This window comes from Lepidochelys olivacea (genome assembly GCF_965140295.1).
Source record: "Lepidochelys olivacea isolate rLepOli2 genome assembly, chromosome: 3".
NCBI lineage: Eukaryota > Metazoa > Chordata > Testudines > Cheloniidae > Lepidochelys > Lepidochelys olivacea.
In genome coordinates, this window is record NC_140413.1 from 180,227,834 (window position 1) to 180,245,671 (window position 17,838).

Here is a 17,838-nt window from a genome sequence, read left to right on the forward strand (position 1 = left end):
TGAACAGCAAGCCATGTGGGAGTTAGTTACTCCAAGGAACTCTAACTCCATCCCTGCATGTGAGCGATTTCCCTGCCCATCCCGGGAGAGAAGAGCCAACAGCAGCAACACTGTATGTGTATGTGAAACAGCTACTGTTGCCACTGTGGCACCATATGGGACTGCGGCTTTTGTTCCCTACAGATCCATATCCTTTGCTGTGGGTCCCCCAAAGACAGCCTTCTAGAGGAGACTCTCAAAGTTCACCTATGACTGTTCTGACATCCTCTGTCCCTTGGGTTTAATTCCAAGAGAGCGGGAAATCCTTAAGCAGCTAGCTGGTGCTACACCTTCAGGAAGGCTCACTTCTCACACTGATGGCTGGTAAAAGCTTTTGTTGGCATCTAATTCTCTTCCTGTAAGAGACACATGCAAATGGGAAATTAGTTTATTCACCTGTTGACAGAATTTGTTTGGTAAAGTACTTACTGTTCCTTAAGAATGGGTATGCAATTTAATAGGAAGTACATAACAGTATCCCTTATAAGGTACATCTATCGGCAGACTTGCATTTGAGACTGGCCACTGTGTGTACCTAGCACTGTTTGTTGGTGCATTTACTATGGCCTAAGGCTTTCAAACCTGGGTGCCTAAAGTTAGACCCCTAAATCCATTCTCAGGTGTCTAAATAATAGAGGCCTGCTCTGTACCTGCAGTACCCTTTCCCTACAGTTGCATTTGTTGGTGCTTCTGAAAAATCAGGCCACTTATTTGTGTCTAACCGGATATTTGACTGATCTAATTTATACTGTCCTGTACATCCCACAAGGAGCCAAAAATGTAACCCAGGATTGGCCTGGCATCCTGCCCACATTCTCTTTCTCTTCAACACTGGCAGTAGGGAAGGGGAGAGGTGTATAAACCTCTGTACACATTTTATGGCACCCTTACACTGGGCTGAACCTCCTGGGTCCTTTGAGGCTGGGTTTATTGATAGAGTGGTATGACATAGTGATAAATGAAACGGCGGAGGATAGCTCCCTTTTATGGACACCCAGCCAGCCAGTAGCGATAAAATCCCTCTTAGTGGCTGTTCTCTAATTGCTCTACCTGTAAAGGGTTAAAAAGTCTCACTGCTATGCATAGGTAAAAGGAAGTGAGTGGGCACCTGGCCAAAAGAGCCAATGGGAAGGCTAGAACTTTTAAAAATTGAACAAAGACTCCCCTTTTGTCTGTCTTTTGTTGGTCTCCTGGGGTGAGCTGGACAGGGCAGCAGCTATGCTGTAAGAAGCTTGGGGCCAGGTATGAAAAAATCATCAGCATCAAACCTAGAAACTACTCATTTAAAACCCCAGATATGTAAGTAGATCAGGAAATGTCTAGGAAGACATGATTAGGTTTATCCCTTTTATTTTGTTATGGCTTGTGGATTCCCCTGTGCTAACCCCAGGTGCTTTTGTTTTGCTTGTAACCTTTAAGCTCGATCTCAAGAAAGCTATTCTTGGTGCTTAATCCTTGTAATTGCTCTTTTAAAATCTAGCAATAGCCTGAGTTCCCAGATGTATTTTCTTTCTTTTTTTAAAATAAAATTTACCTTTTTTAAGAACAGAATTAGATTTTTGTGTCTTAAGAGGTTTGTGCACATGTTGTTTAATTAGCTGGTTTCCTTTTTTTGGGTCTTTCTCAGCTGGAGGGGGTGTGAAAGAGATTGGGGGTATCCCACAGGAAGGAATTCCCAAGTGTGCCTTCCTGGGCTCTCAAAGGGTTCTGCACTTGGTGATGGCAGCATTTACCCAGCCAAGGTCAGAGAAAAGCTGTAACTTTGGGAGTTTAATACAAGCCCAGAGTAGCCAGTATAAATTTTTAGAATCCTTGCAGGCCCCCCACCTTCCGCACTCGAAGTGCCAGAGTGGGGAATTAGCCTTGGCAGACATAAAGCAGCTTCTTAAGAGTCAGGGTAGTGTCTACTTCTGGATGTCATACACAAATGTGGGTGCATGTGAATGGAATTGGATAGCAACAGTAAAATAGTGTCTAGGTAATGGATGTAGGAGTCACTGGTAAGAACCAAGCTAAAGGGTACTGTGACCATTTATGAGATTAGGTTAATCTCTCATCTAAATGGCATACAGTATTTCTTTATAATTTTCTTCTCTCTTGTTTTAACAGCAGCAGTTTGTGCAAATTTTTTTTTTAAATCGCTGTTTATTAGATGACTTGTAAAACAAGTGTTTCCCTTCTTTAAAACCCCCCTGGCTTTTGTACAGCATTTGTGATGTGACATTTGCTGCTCCATCTACTTTTTATGAAGCTGACATAAAATAACTTCAAAAACACTCTTCACATCTGGGCAGAAACTATTTTCTACCATTCTCTCTAGTAACATTGTGATTGATGGAGAAGGGAGCCTGCAGCACCCATCCCAGATGGGTCACAAAGCACAAGGCTGTGACAAAGAGAAAGGACTCAAAACTGAAGTGAAATCTAAGCTGGACACAGGTCCACATACTACTTTTTCCATCTTTAGAAAACTGCAGACATCTGGGATGTGGCAAAGTTAGTTGTTCTCATGATATTCCATAAGGAAACCAGCCCATTAGTTCTGCTTCAGTTATTACAGGGTACAGTGCCACTGATCAGGCATTAAAGGGAAGGCAAGTTTCAGTAGGGCAATCCATGTGATAAACTCAAAATACACTTTGCACAATATCTGTAGGAAAGCAGCAGCATGTGGGTGCTTTATTTGAACTATTGAGAAATGCTGGTCAATTCTGCTCAGTCTGTCAGAACCACCCAAACCTGAAATTGCTCATGTTTGCACATGAGAGCATATTATTTTAACTGTGTATAGGGCTTCTGCTGGTTTGGGTTTATAAATTTAATTTTTCAGAGTTTATTTTTGGCTTCATGTAGACATCAAACAATCTTGAGTTTTTCCAAGGCTCTCTCTATATATACTGTAATGAATACTGTTCCCTAGTGTGCTTTAACATAGTACCAACTCAACTGTCATTATATTAAAGCACACTAGGAACCTTTAGACCCTGCTCATGAGCACTACATGGGCTAATTAACACGCAACTCTGGGTGCTTTAGAAGTCACACCACCATTACATTACTGCTCAGTGTAGACAAGCCTTTAGATACAAGTACCCATTGCCAGTGTTTTCTGGTGTTTACTCAATAAATACCAATTTCTCTTTTTTGGATCTGGGTGTTTTATCAGTTAAGAGCGACAATCAGAAGTCCTAACTCTGTCACAATTAACATTTTAAAGTCAGCTGAGGGAGGGGGGTTGGCTCATTGAAAGTGTTTGGAAAATGTTTTGTTTATATTGCAATGTTTTATCAATTTTGACCTGTCCAAAAAAATACTACAATTAGTGTGGGCACACTTGTTGGCAATCTCACTGCAGATGCAAAGACTGCATGGGCAAAGAGCCAAAATTGTTCATTTAGGCCTCAAAGTGGTCTCTGTCAGTGCTGAGGCACGTGGGCAGGGGACTGTTAGAGAGCAAGTACTGTTACTGATGGATTACTTCATTTCTAGTTATGTTACCACAGTGTATTCCACAGGCACTAAATACACTTTAATACAGCCTAGCAAAATTGTACTAGCTCACAGGAGAGGGAGTGCTCCTCCTTCCTCCCTACCCACAATAAATAATTGCATGACTAAAACAGCTTAGTTTTTTCTTCATTATTCTGTTAAAAGGTGTAGTAGTAGTAGAGTTTGGGCTGGGGTATGAAAGTTTCCATGAACGTTGTTCAAAAATACTTTAATCCCCTCCTCTACCAATAATATAAATTCAAAGGTCTCAGAAGCTTACAGCTGCATCAAATTACTACTCTAGTGATTCCATCTGAAAATCTGCTGTATCCTTTCACTCTAATGCCTCATTTTTAGTGATCTGTTAGCAATGTATAAATATTTGTAGTTTTCCCCTAATCTTGGGGTGTTTGGCAGACTAGCACTATGGGTAGCTACTTACAAGCTGTGCCATCTATTTTATGGATTCTTCATTTAAATCCTGTACCTAATTTAATTCCTGCAGGAAACAGATCTGTTACAAGTAAAATTCCCAAAATCAGAAGCAGCTTATTATAAGCTAGCTGATCCACAGCCCCTAAAATACTTAAGGAGCTGTCTGAAAAGATCTCTTGGGCATTAGCCGTTGTCCTTGAGAATTCATGGCGGATGTGAGATCCCAAAAGATGGAAAAAGGGTAAATATAGTACCTATCTATAAAGAGGGGAATATAGACAACCCAGGGAATTATAGTACCCAGAAAGATAATGGTGCAAACAATCAATTTGTAAGCACCTAGAAGGTAAGGCGATAAGTAATATTCAACATGAATTTGTCAAGAACAAATCATGTCAAACCAACCTAATACCCTGCTTTGACAGGACAACAAGCCTTGTAGATTTGGGGGGGAGGGAGAGGAGAACAGTAGATGTGATATCTTGACTTTAGTCAGGCTTTAGATACTGTCTCACAAGACCTTCTCAAAAGCAATCTAGGGAAATCTAGCCTAGCCAAACCTACTGTAAGGTTGGTGAATGACTGTTTGGAAAATCATACTCAGAGTAAGTTATTAAAATAGTTCACAGTCAAAGTGAAGGGCATATCGAGTGGGGTCCTGCAAGAGATCTGTCCTGGGTACTGTTCTAATTAATATAATATAAAGTTTGCAGCTGATACCAAGATGGGAGGGGTTGCAAGTGCTTTAGAGGACAGGATCAGAATGATCTTGACAAACTGGAGACATAGTCTGAAATAAAAGGATGAAGCTCAATAAGGACAAATGCAAAGTACTGTACCTAAGAAGAAATAATCAACTGCACAAATACAAAATTGGAAGTAAGTGGGGGTTGTAGTAGATCTCAAATTAAATGTGTGTCAACAATGTAATACTGTTGCAAAAAAGTGAACATCATTCTGGGATGTATGAGCAGGAGTGTTGTAAGCAAGACACCAGACATAATTCTTCCACTCTACTCAGCATTGATAAGGCCTCAACTGGAATACTGTGTCCAGTTATGGGCACCACACTTTAGGAAGAATGTGGACTAATTGGAGAAAGTCCAGAGGAGAGCAAAAAAATTATTCAGTATCTAGAAAACATGACCTACAAGGAAAGATTGAAAAAATTGGGTTTGTTTAGGCTGGAGTAGAGAAGACTGAGGGGGAACATAAGTCTTTAAGTACGTAAAAGGTTATAAAAAGGAGGGTGATAAATTGTTCTCCCTATTCACTAAGGACAGGGCAAGAAGTAATGGGCCTAAATTGCAACAAGGGAGGTTTAGTTTAGACATTAGCAAAAACGTTCTAAGTGTAAGCGTAGTTAAGCACTGGAACAAATTACCTAGGGAGGTTGTGGAATCTCTGTGATGGGAGGTTTAAGAACAGGTTAGACAAACACTGGTCAGGGATAGCCTACTTAGTCCTGTCTCAGTATATGGGACTAAACCAGATGACCTAATGAAGTTCCTTCCAGTCCTATATTTCTATGAAAGTCAACAGTTCAGTCATAACGTAGTTCTAATACCTAGTTCTAAGTTAGTGGCTTTTGAGTATTTAGCCTATTTCAATTTACTTCTAGAAATTCATAATTCAACATGAAGTTGCCACACACTCACTTAATAATTCAGGTGACCTCCCCCCCAAAAAGGTCTAAATGATGCTTTAGGAATGACAGAACAAATGACGTGGCTGCCATTTTGTATCCTCCAGTAAGAGGGTCGAAAGGTTAGTGCAATGATAATCCTCAAAGTCTCCATACATATCGGAATGATGACCAGGAGAGGAGTATTACCCACAGTTTAAACTCATACAAGCAGAGATTAGAAGACTATGTTCTGTTTAGTGCTTTGTCACAGACTTTCTAGGTCTTCGGCTGTCTCAATTGTGGTGGCTCAGTTTCCCCATATGTAAAATAGGGAATAATACTTAACCCACCTCAGCAGAAATGCTGTGCAATCGGTAGCTGTAAAAGCAGAAACAGATCCTGGAGGGCAGCCAAGGCTGGAAAAATTAATGAAGGCTGGCATAAAAGTTGGAGGAAAAGATAACACGGAAGACGACTATGATAAAAATGCAGTTCAACTGTTAAAAATTGAGGCAACATAGGTGCTAAAGTTGTATTTTGCTTTTTCACATTACAACAGGACAAAACCACTGGTGCTTAGTTATTAGAGGCTGTAGAAACCCTGAGGCAAGAGGCCAGTTTTTAGTCTCTTCTCTTTAAAGATCAGCTGTTGAACTCTTTACTTGGAGTGGGACCTTGCTCGTTTGAGCTTTTTTTTTTTATTATTGAAGTTGATGCTTTACACCTTACAGAGGAAGATGTCCTACAACATCTATGCAGAACTTTCAATACTCAGTTAAAATTAAAGGTGCAAGACAATATTTTAATCTTTAAAAGTTTATCCATCTCTTATATACACACAGATATACACAAAGTGGTTCATGAGTCCATCCATCTAATATATATATATATTTCTGCTGGAAAGGTTGGCTGGCGAGTATCTCTTGGCTTTCTGTGAATCTGATTCACAGACTGGATTATTCTTTTAACTGGGCACTGAAAGGAGCCCATTTTCATCCGCTGTATCCAAGATCTTACAGATGACTGGAGATTCCACCTGAACAAAAACAACGACCCCCCCGCACCAAATGTTAGGTACTTTGAAACACAATATTGTCAAGTGTTTACAAAAGAAAATGCATAAGAAAGTAACTTGGGCATACTGTCTGACTTAAGCATCACTGTTTTTATAACTCTTTGGGACAGTTATTTGTATTTGTGAAATCTGTACGTGCAGTTATTTATTTATAGTAATGAAATCAAAGTAGCTTTACTCTCCCAAAACAAATGCAGATTGACACGATTCGCTTAGCACCAATTATGTTTTCAGTGCAAGAGTTCACAAAAGGAGTCTGCCTTCAAGAACTTAACGTCTGAGATCCATACAAGACAGAACATGCTGAAATCCAGTGGTAGGAATGACTTTTTGAAAGTTACTTACTAACTTGTGAGTGAGTTAAAGATTGGCTAAAGAGAGGGTGATAGCTTGATAGGAGATCTGGTAATAGCAAAATTCTACGTTTCTCCTGAGCATGTAGCATCTGACTCCATATTTGAAACATCTAGAATGCAGAGCATTCCATTCTGGGATCAGAAGGTTCTAAAAAGCTTTAGTACTTTTAGTTCACGGCTCAAGTGGTGATCTATGCAGGTCTGAAAACAGTTACAGGCAACTACCATAACTCACCCTCCTTTCTCTTAAGAAAGACAGGGCAAGTGTGTGAGACATTCTATACCTTGGGGGAGCATCCTATAACCCCCACATTCCTCATTTGTATAGAATTGTTATACAGAATTTATATTGCTTTGCATATAAAGCAGGCCATGTGAAGTATCAGGGGAAAGGTTATGATCTGGTGAAATATGTAGAATATCTAAATATGTATATCATTAATGCATATGAAGTTATGAGAATGTGTTGTATGGTTGTCACTAAAATATGCTGTGGGTTTGGGAGGCGCCCAGATACTAGCTCTCCAGAGACAATGACAAGGGAGGTAAACAACACCCGGGTGGGTGCTGTTGTACAGACATCACCAGCCATTGTCCAGCAGAGGAGCTACAATTCAATGACTCACCGGCATAAAGCCACACCAGGGGAATTGCTCAACCTTGCCTGGGGACTCAGCAATGCCCACCAGACATGCCTGGACTTGTGGTCTCCAAGCACATGGGACTGAGGGTATAAAACAGAACACAGGGGCCCTATGGTTGGCCTTTCTCCTGACCCAACAAAGACACTCAGAAGAAGATTGAAGACTCCAACAGAGGAAACTGGCCAGGTTTAAGGGACAAATCTGTATATTAAGGACTGCAATATCCAGTGGGGTGAGAAAAACTGCTTAATCTAGATGTTGCCCAGTCTAATTGGGTTGAGAGTTTAGACTGCATGCTTATATTTTCATTTCTTTTGGTAACTAACTCTTTTTGCCTATCCCTTATAATAACTTAAAATCTATCTTTTGTTGTCATTAAATTTGTTTAACTGTTTATCTTTACCAGTGAGTTTGCCTGAAGTGTTTGGTAAGGGTGCTTGCTCAGGTTTACAAAGGCTGGTGTGTATTCATTTTCCATTGATGAAGTGGTGAACCAATTAATAAATTTGCACTGCTCAGCTTGAGCAGCACAAGATGGTATAGTCCTGCGGTACCAGGCTGGGAGCTGAGGGGATTTAGCTGGTGCCTTTCTCTGTGTGATGCATGAGTGGCTGTAGGAACATTCATGCAATCTAGCTGGGCATGGGGCTCTACACGCGGTTGTACTGAGTGATAACAGCACCTGGAGTGGTTTGCTGCTTGTCACTAGCAAAGCGTTGTGAGAGACAGCCCAGGCTGGAGCGTTAAGGAGGCACAATGGTCCCACAGTCCCATGCTGCACCCCAAGGGTCCTGTCACAGTGTGAATTAGTGTACTTGCAACTGCTCTCAAAACTAAACTGAATATATAGCTCCAAGGTCGTTTTATCAGGTCGAACTTAAAACTGAAAACCCTAAGAATAACTGATAGTGTCAGCACAGTTCAGACTGATATTACTTAACAGCTCCACTGCTATTAGAACAGTGGTTCCCAAACGATTTATGTCGTGCCCCCACTTACCCATAATGTAATCTGTCCACACGCCCCTGGGAGCCGGGACCACAGCTGGGGCTGGGAGCAGGGCCGTGGCCAGGGGCTGAGGACAGGGCCTTGGCTGGGAGCCGGAGGCAGAGCAGGGCTGGGTGGCGCTCCCTCTCTCCTCCTGTGGGGGCTGGCTCGGGCTCCGCTATGCCTGCCGAACATTCCTCAGCACCCCACCCCCAAGGGGCACTCCACTGTATTAGAAGTACTCTGCTTGTTTAGTGGGGTTCACAAAACTAGTGGCTACTGGCTCTCTCTGATCTATATAACACTAAAACACCTGAATATAAATCTAATTAAGACTATGTTACTTCATAGGTTCCTTTTTAAAGATGCTTGGCTGCTTTGCAATTAAAAGCCAGTCACAATTTAATGGATTTAAGAACTCTTGTAGGATTCTGAGTAAATTCACTTTGCACAATTAGAGATGTTTCAGCAACCACAGCATACACAAAAAGAAAAGGAGGACTTGTGGCACCTTAGAGACTAACCAATTTATCTCGAAGGTGCCACAAGTACTCCTTTTCTTTTTGCGAATACAGACTAACACGGCTGTTACTCTGAAACAGCATACACAAATGATTTAAAATTTGAAAAAGTTTTTGTTGATGTGCAACAGGAGGATCACGATCTAGAATTTGGACAAATGTAGGCATGGTCACAATGGATCACGTATTCTGTCCAGATACTATAAGAGGTTATTTCCAGTTCATTAAGAAATTGAGATTTGTTACAATTGCTTAAAAATAGATTATTTTAGAGAAAATTCTAGATGATTGAGTTATTGTAATTTAATTTTCATTTTAAATAATAATTTGAGCACCAACTCTGATGCTCTTGTACTCTGATGTTAGAATTTTTTTCATGAGATAGAATTCAGCTATATAGAGATACACTTAAAATGTCCTAAGGGAGCTAGATCTCCATCTCTAATTTTAGGCTATCTTCCATCATACCAAAGAGTGCACTCATTCAACCAGAATGAGTCTAACTGGTATTTTCAGAAAAACAATATTGAGCCATATTTGTCAGGGGCCTGATCAAATCAAATCAGTTTTTATTTAGAGGCTGGAAGCATGAAAATCCGACTAGCTTAATAATATGCTGAATGCCTCACACAGCAAATGAAAAAGTAACTGAGATGTAGTTTTTTCCAGGCTTAATATGTTTACGATTTAGAACTATTTTTTCTTCTGAATGCATTATTGAAGGTTACCTACAATGTATTAAAATAAGATCAGTTTAAGAGCTCAAGCTATTATGTGCAGACACCACCTTTACAAATACACACATTTTGTTTTCAAATATCTGAAAATCTGGCCCTGTGCTTACCAACTATGACATAAGTTAGGGTTCTATGTTTCACTGCAATGGCTGACTATATCACTAATCCTACAACAGCAACAAGGAACAAAAAGCACAGATTTCCGGAGTGCTTCCAGTAGTAGTGGTGGAGTCATCAACCTATGCAGCAGAAACTCTGGTTTTGTTAAGTAAAAATCTGTTTAGTGTAGCTTTAAATCTCTGGCAGATGCAAGTTAAAAAGGCCATGTCAAAACTGAACATGCATTATTTCTTTAACTGAAGTCTTGCACCTTGAGAAATCCCATTAGCTAGGCAGGGACTGTGGGCTGAGTGAATTCAAGTGTATATATTTACATACCCCGAGAATGTATTGACAGGAGTGAGGCTCCAGCATGTATACTGTTACAGCATGAGGGGAATCAGATTCTTTACACCTAAAAACAGGAATGATTTGAGTAAGTCTTCCAAAAAGCACAGAACTCTAGTAGTGGGTAAAGAGACAAAAACGTATGACTAGATGGTTTAGTTAAGAATGTAACTTACTTCAACTTCACAATCACCTGCCTTGGTTTGTCAGTTAAGTCACAAACATCTCCATTACCATAGAAATGAGATACCACTCTGCCAGAAAGGTTTGAAATTAGACAAGAATTTGAACACTCCGACAACATTATCACCTTAAATGCCAAAAGCAAGCTGTGAGTTGAGTAATCAGACCTTTCAAACACTCCCGCCCCCTCAAATGCAAGAAACTTAAATATACATGAGGAAACAGAAAACGGGAAGAAAACACTGACAAGTTACATTTAATTTGTCTACTTCTATAGAAGCAGATACAACTGTGATTAACAATACTATTCTCCTGCATCACACCCAAGAGGCAGATGTTGAATTATAAATAGCTTCTTTTGTATTTTAAGTGAAATGAGTGTCTTATTCAACATACTCCGATAGTTTAGTGTATTGATTAGACTATAATTTACATGGCCCTGCAGTTTGGACTGTGGGGGTGTGAACTGCAGTGTTCAGTAGCCTGCTGTGCTGTAGCTTCCCTGGGTGGATACCTAGGTTTGTGTTAACACATATCCATAGTTCAAACTGTGGGGTCATGCAGACAAGCCCTTAGCCTACAGCTTTAAGCCTCTCCATTTCCCTTCCTCTGCAGCAATAAATATGAAACCAATTCTAGCACTTAGATGACATGCCCAGAGTGGTTCTGGTGGAAGGGACTTGATTACTTTAATCATTACTGGCTCTAAGCACTCAATACGAGAAATATTAACTTTACAACCAATGTGCTAAGAACCGTTTCTCAGTACCTAAATGGTTTTTGAACAACAATTCAAACAAGTTCATCTTTTCAACGTGTTACCTAAGGTTTATCCAGTCAAAAATCTAATTGACTGTACCCTTACCTAACTGTCTGCATACCATCTTCTCGGAGATAAGCTCTAGCAACATTCTTCTTGGCCCATTCAATGTGTTCTTCTTTGCTCCAGGTACCGACAACTACAGAAGTTTTGCCACTTTCCTTATCCTAAAATAAGACAAAACGATGATAAAAATCTTGTATCATGAGCTTTAATGAGCTTGCTGCAGAGAGATCACTTTAAAGACGAGAAGTATTAGGGAGTCAAATTTTTAATAATCCGAAAATCTTTTATCAGCTAATTGTTGGCTACACCACATTGCTGCTGCAATCAGGAACAGCTATGCAAGCACCATTTACTTACCTACAATATCAGAGGGGTAGCCGTGTTAGTCTGGATCTGTAAAAGCAGCAGAGTTCTGTGGCACCTTACAGACTAACAGACATATTGGAGCACTGCATGCATCTGATGAAGTGGGTATTCACCCATGAAAGCTTATGCACCAATATGTCTGTTAGTCTATAAGGTGCCACAGGACTCTTTGCCGCTTTTACCTACAATAGCTTACAAGTATGCCTCAACAGCCAGAAGAGTTGTCCTATAGAAAGAGACTTAGTTTTGACCACTTCTGATGTTGATTAATGGCGGCGCCTGCATTTCATTGCATAAACTGAAATTGTGCCAGCTTGACATAAAATTTCTCCCACTGAAGTCAGGAGTTTGGCCTGGTTAAACTACATAGCCTATGGGCTTGTTCTACACAAAGTTTTAGTTTATGGCAAGCTATGTTGAGAATCTACTCCACATTAGCCTGCTGCATGCTAACTGTCCACATGGATCCTGCTGAGATGCATTAACAGTTAGTGAGTTTTGATCTAGGGGCTGGTCTACACTAGAAAATTAGATTGACCTAGCTACATCGCTCAGGGGTATGAAAAATCTGACCTAAGTATCCATGTAGAAAGTGCTAGATTGAGGAAAGAATTCTTCTGTTGAGCTAGCTTCTGCCTTTTAAGGAGACTGATTTACCAGAGCAATGGGAGAACCCCATTGTAATAAAGTCTACCCTGAAGTGCTACAGCAACATAGCTGTAGCATTTTAAGTGTAGACATAGCCTAATCTGCTTTGAAACGGGGCTAGATCAAAGTGCACTACTGAACTCTTAATGCGCATCAACAGGCTCCATATGGACAGCTAGTGTGCAGCAGGCTAGTGTGGAGCAGAATCACATGTAAGCTTGCCAGAAACTGTTTGTGTACACAAGCCCTAAAAAGTTTTATATATATTAGTATATAGAATGGGGATATGGTGAAAAGAACATTTCCTATGGCTTGTTTGTAAATTAGAGGCTAAATTCCTCTCTTTTGGTCAGATTTACCATACTTACTGCACATTTCTCCTGGACACTCTCTCCCAAACAACCCATAGCAAATTGTTCAGGTAGAGATTATATATCTTATACACTGGCCCAAAAATGTATGCTGATACTAGAAAGCATCTTAAAAAGCAGCCATGCACAGCTTGTAAAATTAGTTCTTTTCCTAAAACCCAGACACAGTAGCTGATTTTACAAGATTTAGCAATGCGAGATCAAGCAGGACCCGACAGTGAAACATCTGCTTTGACAAGTGAACTGGGGACAAAAGAGAAAGGAATTCTGCTTGGACTCGCATCATCTCAAAAATATTGTCACTTTCAAAAAAGAGATCTGTACAAACATCTAGGACAAAATGATCCCCTCTGTTTTCATGACTGATGCAGACTCAGCTCAGGGGAAGGGAAGGGACATAAGGGAATAGTGCTCTTCCCTCACGCAGCAGAAGGGCTTCCCTGGGTTAAAAGAGGAAGGAGTCAGTATCAAGTGACATACTACATCCCCTGTGCATGGTGGACATCTGCACGTAAGTTAATGCTCCCTGAAGCAGCATGAAATATCTGCCACCCACACTCTTGTCATTCACAAATTTATTTAAAGCATAAGTGTGGTGTAAACCAAGTTTTATAGAAAAAACACTGAAAATCCTGTAAGACGTACCAAAGGAGTCTAATATTTTTGACACTAATAAGGAGGTGGGGAAATAGTAACAACCATCTCAGTTAGGTAGTCAAAATAAGAGAATGTTAAGCCTATAGCTTGATTCCTATAGTCTGTCCTTTCATGTAAATAGATCATGTGACAGGTACAATGGAGGAGTGTATGAGCTTGACATTTCTGGTATTATGACCAGTAATTAAATGGTTAATTTTGGCATTAGAACAGTCATCGTACTTCCAAGTTTGTATACTAAAATGAATTTCAATTTAAGTCTGCAAGACAAAAATACATCAATTGGTACTGCAAAGCCAACCTTTGAATCAGAAGGACTATTTTCACTCATTCTAAGGCACCTGTCACAACATCACTTATATTGACAGTTAAATAGTAAGGAATGGAGCAAAGTCTGCAGAAAGATGCAACCTTCAGTTTCTTTACCAGTGGATTTCTGTTGCCCCAGCTCATGAGCACATTCATAAAAGCAACTGTTAGCCATCTAGTGGCAGAAGATCAACTGTTATTTAACATACCTCATGATACTGATGTACATATTTGCCATAGCAGAATTCATACTTCCACCAACCAACACCCTGGAAAAAGAAATGGGAATAGAGTTCAAATACTGTGAAATACATTCTTTTCTCAGCTATCCTATTGTAGCTTCAGAACTGTGTAATATGGAGCATCACTGCTTTATATAGATTATTTGCCACCAACAGCACCATCTACATATGAACCCCTGGAAAGCTGTAAGTACCCAATACAGTGTGTTCCTTCAGTCTTTTTCCTGAATCTTTTGTATTTCCTCCTCTTTCAGACGTAGCAGTAGTCATGGACTCCCTCTCTCTGCTACCTACCCTCCCAATTTTCTTGGCCTTCCTGCCCTCTTTTCCAAAACTGGCTACCCATTATTTCCTATTTTACTGGGGAGAATCAAAAGAGAGAGAGAGAAAGTTCTCTTTCAGCTTTACACTCCTACCTTTCCTTCCAATCTCTAACATATTTCATTCTCCAAAAGCAGTGTTTAAGACTTCCCTCCTTAATACATTCCACACCCACTTATCTCACCATCCATGCTTTACTACATAAGACTGAACTTCATTTGGACTTAAACTGGAATGCTAAAGAGATCCTTTAGTAAGATTACTGAAGACTCTTGTTCCACTTTCTATAAATATTTCTTTTTTCAATTCTGTTAAAGTAATAATTTAGCAACTAAGAACACCATTACAACATTTACCAAATCAGTACAAAACTATGGCTTTCAGAAGGTGGACAAATTCTTATTAAGTACAGCATTTAATTTTATATTTTGATCCAAGTGGACAAGACAAAAAGACTAAGGTCTGTTCAGAAACCTTTCTGAGGATCAGAGGTGGCATTCTGGCTATCCACTTGAAAGATACGAAATGACTTTTATTGTGGTCTTCAAAGAATATACCTATCATCTTATCAGACACAACATAGTCTTTCAGTTCATCTTACAGAAGCATCACATTTGGTAGAATTACACTACTAGAGTTTCAGACTGGAAATAACAAAAACAAAACATTAAGTTAGCTTTTGAATTTAGTGAAGATAAAACCTTCAGGTCAAGCTCTAGTAACTGGAAAATTACTGTGAGAAAAACACTGATGTAAGAAGCAGCAGGTCTGAGTTAACAGAAATTTTTCAGCTATCCAAGTCCACAAAGGAGAATTGAAACGTGAAACAAATATGCATTTAATAAGTGCTATTGTACACAGTTTATTTCTCACCCCATGGAAGCAGTATGAACCACTAAGAAATTCCTTTATGAGTTGGTCATCAGTCAATTTGGAGATGTGTGTTGTTCCAACAGTTAGCAACTGTTGGGATCCAACAGCAACTGGCTTATGGATGGAGGAAAATTTCTCTTCTTTTGTTGAATGTATTTCTTCCTGAAATTAAAATTCAGACATATTTAGAGTCTACATATCAAAGAATATCAGGGTCGGAAGGGACCTCAGGAGGTCATCTAGTCCAACCCCCTGCTCAAAGCAGGACCAACCCCCAATTTTTGCCCGAAATCCCTAACTGGCCCCCTCAAGGATTGAACTCACAACCCTGAGTTAGCAGGCCAATGCTCAGGCCACTGAGCTATCCCTCCCCACAATGTGTTTATATCCTCTACTAAACACATACTAGTTAACGGCGTGTTGAAAAGTATTAGAATAAATATCAAATGAGACAAGCAGCTAATAAATGTGCAAGAACTTAACAGGTCAGCCATTTATTTCACTGTTTTGTGTGTTAAACACTTGCATCTAAGAATAGCTGAAAGAACAGAGGTCAAAAAAGTAATGGGAGATTTGGGGGTTATAGACTAGTAGCCCTAACTTTGACCAAGAGTTTTTTTCTTTTCTTTTTTGTTTTTAATATGACAGCAGCTATTGACAATTCCTACTGGTTTGCCACAGACTACTCGAAAGATCGATATAATCATGCAGAGTGACAATCAGGGATAGAAACAGTTGCTGTAAATTTAAGGTTACAAGTACTGTAATAAGGAAAATTAAAAAGCTATACTTTCCAGTTTAAAATTACAAAACTCCTACCTCCTTAACCCTTCTAAAAGGCATCTTCAGCATTTCTTGCTGTTGCTCCAGCTGTTCCAGATTATGGGGTTTAAGTGGGGATCCTGGCAGAGACTGGCAAAATATGTCATTCACTGGAGAAGCCCTGAACCTGTCCAAACAAGTTATAGATACATCACCTGTTTTCTTGTTACACTTATTCTCACTATACATAAAGGTATGCCAGCACACACACATTTGGTCTCAGTTTAAAAAACTAATGTATTAACACTCCAGGGTTAAACTTTGCATGCAATATGTCAGATCAGGATTTTTTTTTTTTAATTTTTTTAAACTGTTGTTGCTATAAACAGAAATTTCAGTTGTAGGAGTGTAAAGAAAATAAAAGTTCACTGCATCATAATGTTTAACACTCAGGTACCTTAAAACTGCTTTATTAAGAAACCCACCAAGTAATTAGTCAATGCAATCTACCCTGTTTTAGTTCATAACATCTTACTTGCAAAAAGGCAGTTTTTCCATGCACGGTTAATCAACTTTAATGCTGAAAAAACAAGCACTCAAAAATCAGGAAATTCCATAAATTAAGATTATATGCTCAGCCTTAACTCAGCATTCTTATACACAACGTGTCATTATTTTCAGCAAATACAAATGAATGCAAACTGGACTCTTACACAACCTTTCATATAGTACACAGACTATACGTGTTACTCATTTAAATTTGTCACTGAATATTTCATTAATTACTTTGGCATTATTAAATTATAAATTAGCTTGTAAACTGAACCTTCACATGGCCAACACACAGACATATCACAAACACATTTTAATAAAGAGTTCACACTGTACTCTAGTTAAACCTACGAGAATTACATAGATCACTAATCTTGTTCATAATGTTCTAGGGCACTTATCTTCAACAACACAATCTTCACACAAAGTAGCAGTGTAAATTCCTTGATGGAAATCCATGTGGGAGTGGCTACTTGGGACCCTGCTTAAAAATGAAACTATAAAAACCCCTGAGCAATGCTAGTCTAAAAGGCATTGGAATATCGACAACTACAAGAGGTAGTTTCAGAAGTCACAATATCACCACTCTTTCCTTATTTCATACAAATTAAGGCTTCTTCAAAGCATCTGGAAAGCCTGAATGAAAATTCAGACGTACTAAATATAAGTGGAAATATTTTTACAATACTACTGAATAATAGTATGTTAGTGATCGATGCATTTGCAAAAAATATCAAATTATTGTTTCTTACAATTTTGCATTACTTTATACTCATCTGTTTTGTATATATACTTCTAGCAATTTCATAGATTTAGAGGTGCTTTTGAAAAAGGAAACTAGTTTTCTGGACAATCATCAGAGTTTGTTATACAATAATATTGTTCACTGTACAGAAAGATGTGTAACAAATTTCAGTTTGTATTTAAGATAACTAAAGTTGCTTCCTGATTAATAAGTGACTATGTTCTAGATTAAGTAAACTCCATGCCCGAAGGCTGAAGAGTTTGAGTATGGTGCTACTAGATCAACTAGAACCATCAAGCAATTAAATGCAATTATATATTTCTTTTCACCTTTCCCTCCCATCTGTCAGGCACGCTCTACCCCACCTCCTGAAACACATTCACATGCTTAGGGATAAGGACAGATTGTGCCAACAATAAGAATTATGTATATTAAATTATATTTAGAACTAAAAAGAGTGCTCTTACTCCCCAACTTCACTTGCACTACTAAGCAGTAAAGATATGAGAATGTTTAGGGAGAGAAAGGATTCATGGCTGAAGTACTGTCCTGAACCACTTTGGGAGCAATGCGAAGTCCACTACAGGAAAGAAAAATGTATTTTTAATACTCCCACCTGTAGGTTG

General features: G+C 39.2%; 1 protein-coding gene across 4 annotated transcripts in view; it reads right to left on the bottom strand.

Annotated features, from left to right (window-relative positions):
- Window positions 1-254: 254 nt before the first annotated feature.
- The window catches only part of ERLEC1 (endoplasmic reticulum lectin 1), a 30,735-nt gene continuing 13,151 nt past the window's right edge, over window positions 255-17,838 (bottom strand). Inside the window, exons 8-14 of one of the 4 annotated variants that reach the window (XM_084623787.1) lie at window positions 15,973-16,102; window positions 15,154-15,315; window positions 13,927-13,986; window positions 11,406-11,527; window positions 10,534-10,611; window positions 10,349-10,424; window positions 255-395 (exon numbers count right to left, since the gene is read on the bottom strand). In XM_084623787.1, the coding sequence (XP_084479913.1) occupies window positions 384-395; window positions 10,349-10,424; window positions 10,534-10,611; window positions 11,406-11,527; window positions 13,927-13,986; window positions 15,154-15,315; window positions 15,973-16,102 (640 nt within the window). In that variant the 3' untranslated portion in view covers window positions 255-383. Of the gene's footprint in view, window positions 396-6,097; window positions 6,627-10,348; window positions 10,425-10,533; window positions 10,612-11,405; window positions 11,528-13,926; window positions 13,987-15,153; window positions 15,316-15,972; window positions 16,103-17,838 lie in introns of those variants that run through there. The other 3 variants (XM_084623786.1, XM_084623789.1, XM_084623788.1) reach the window with 3 other exon arrangements.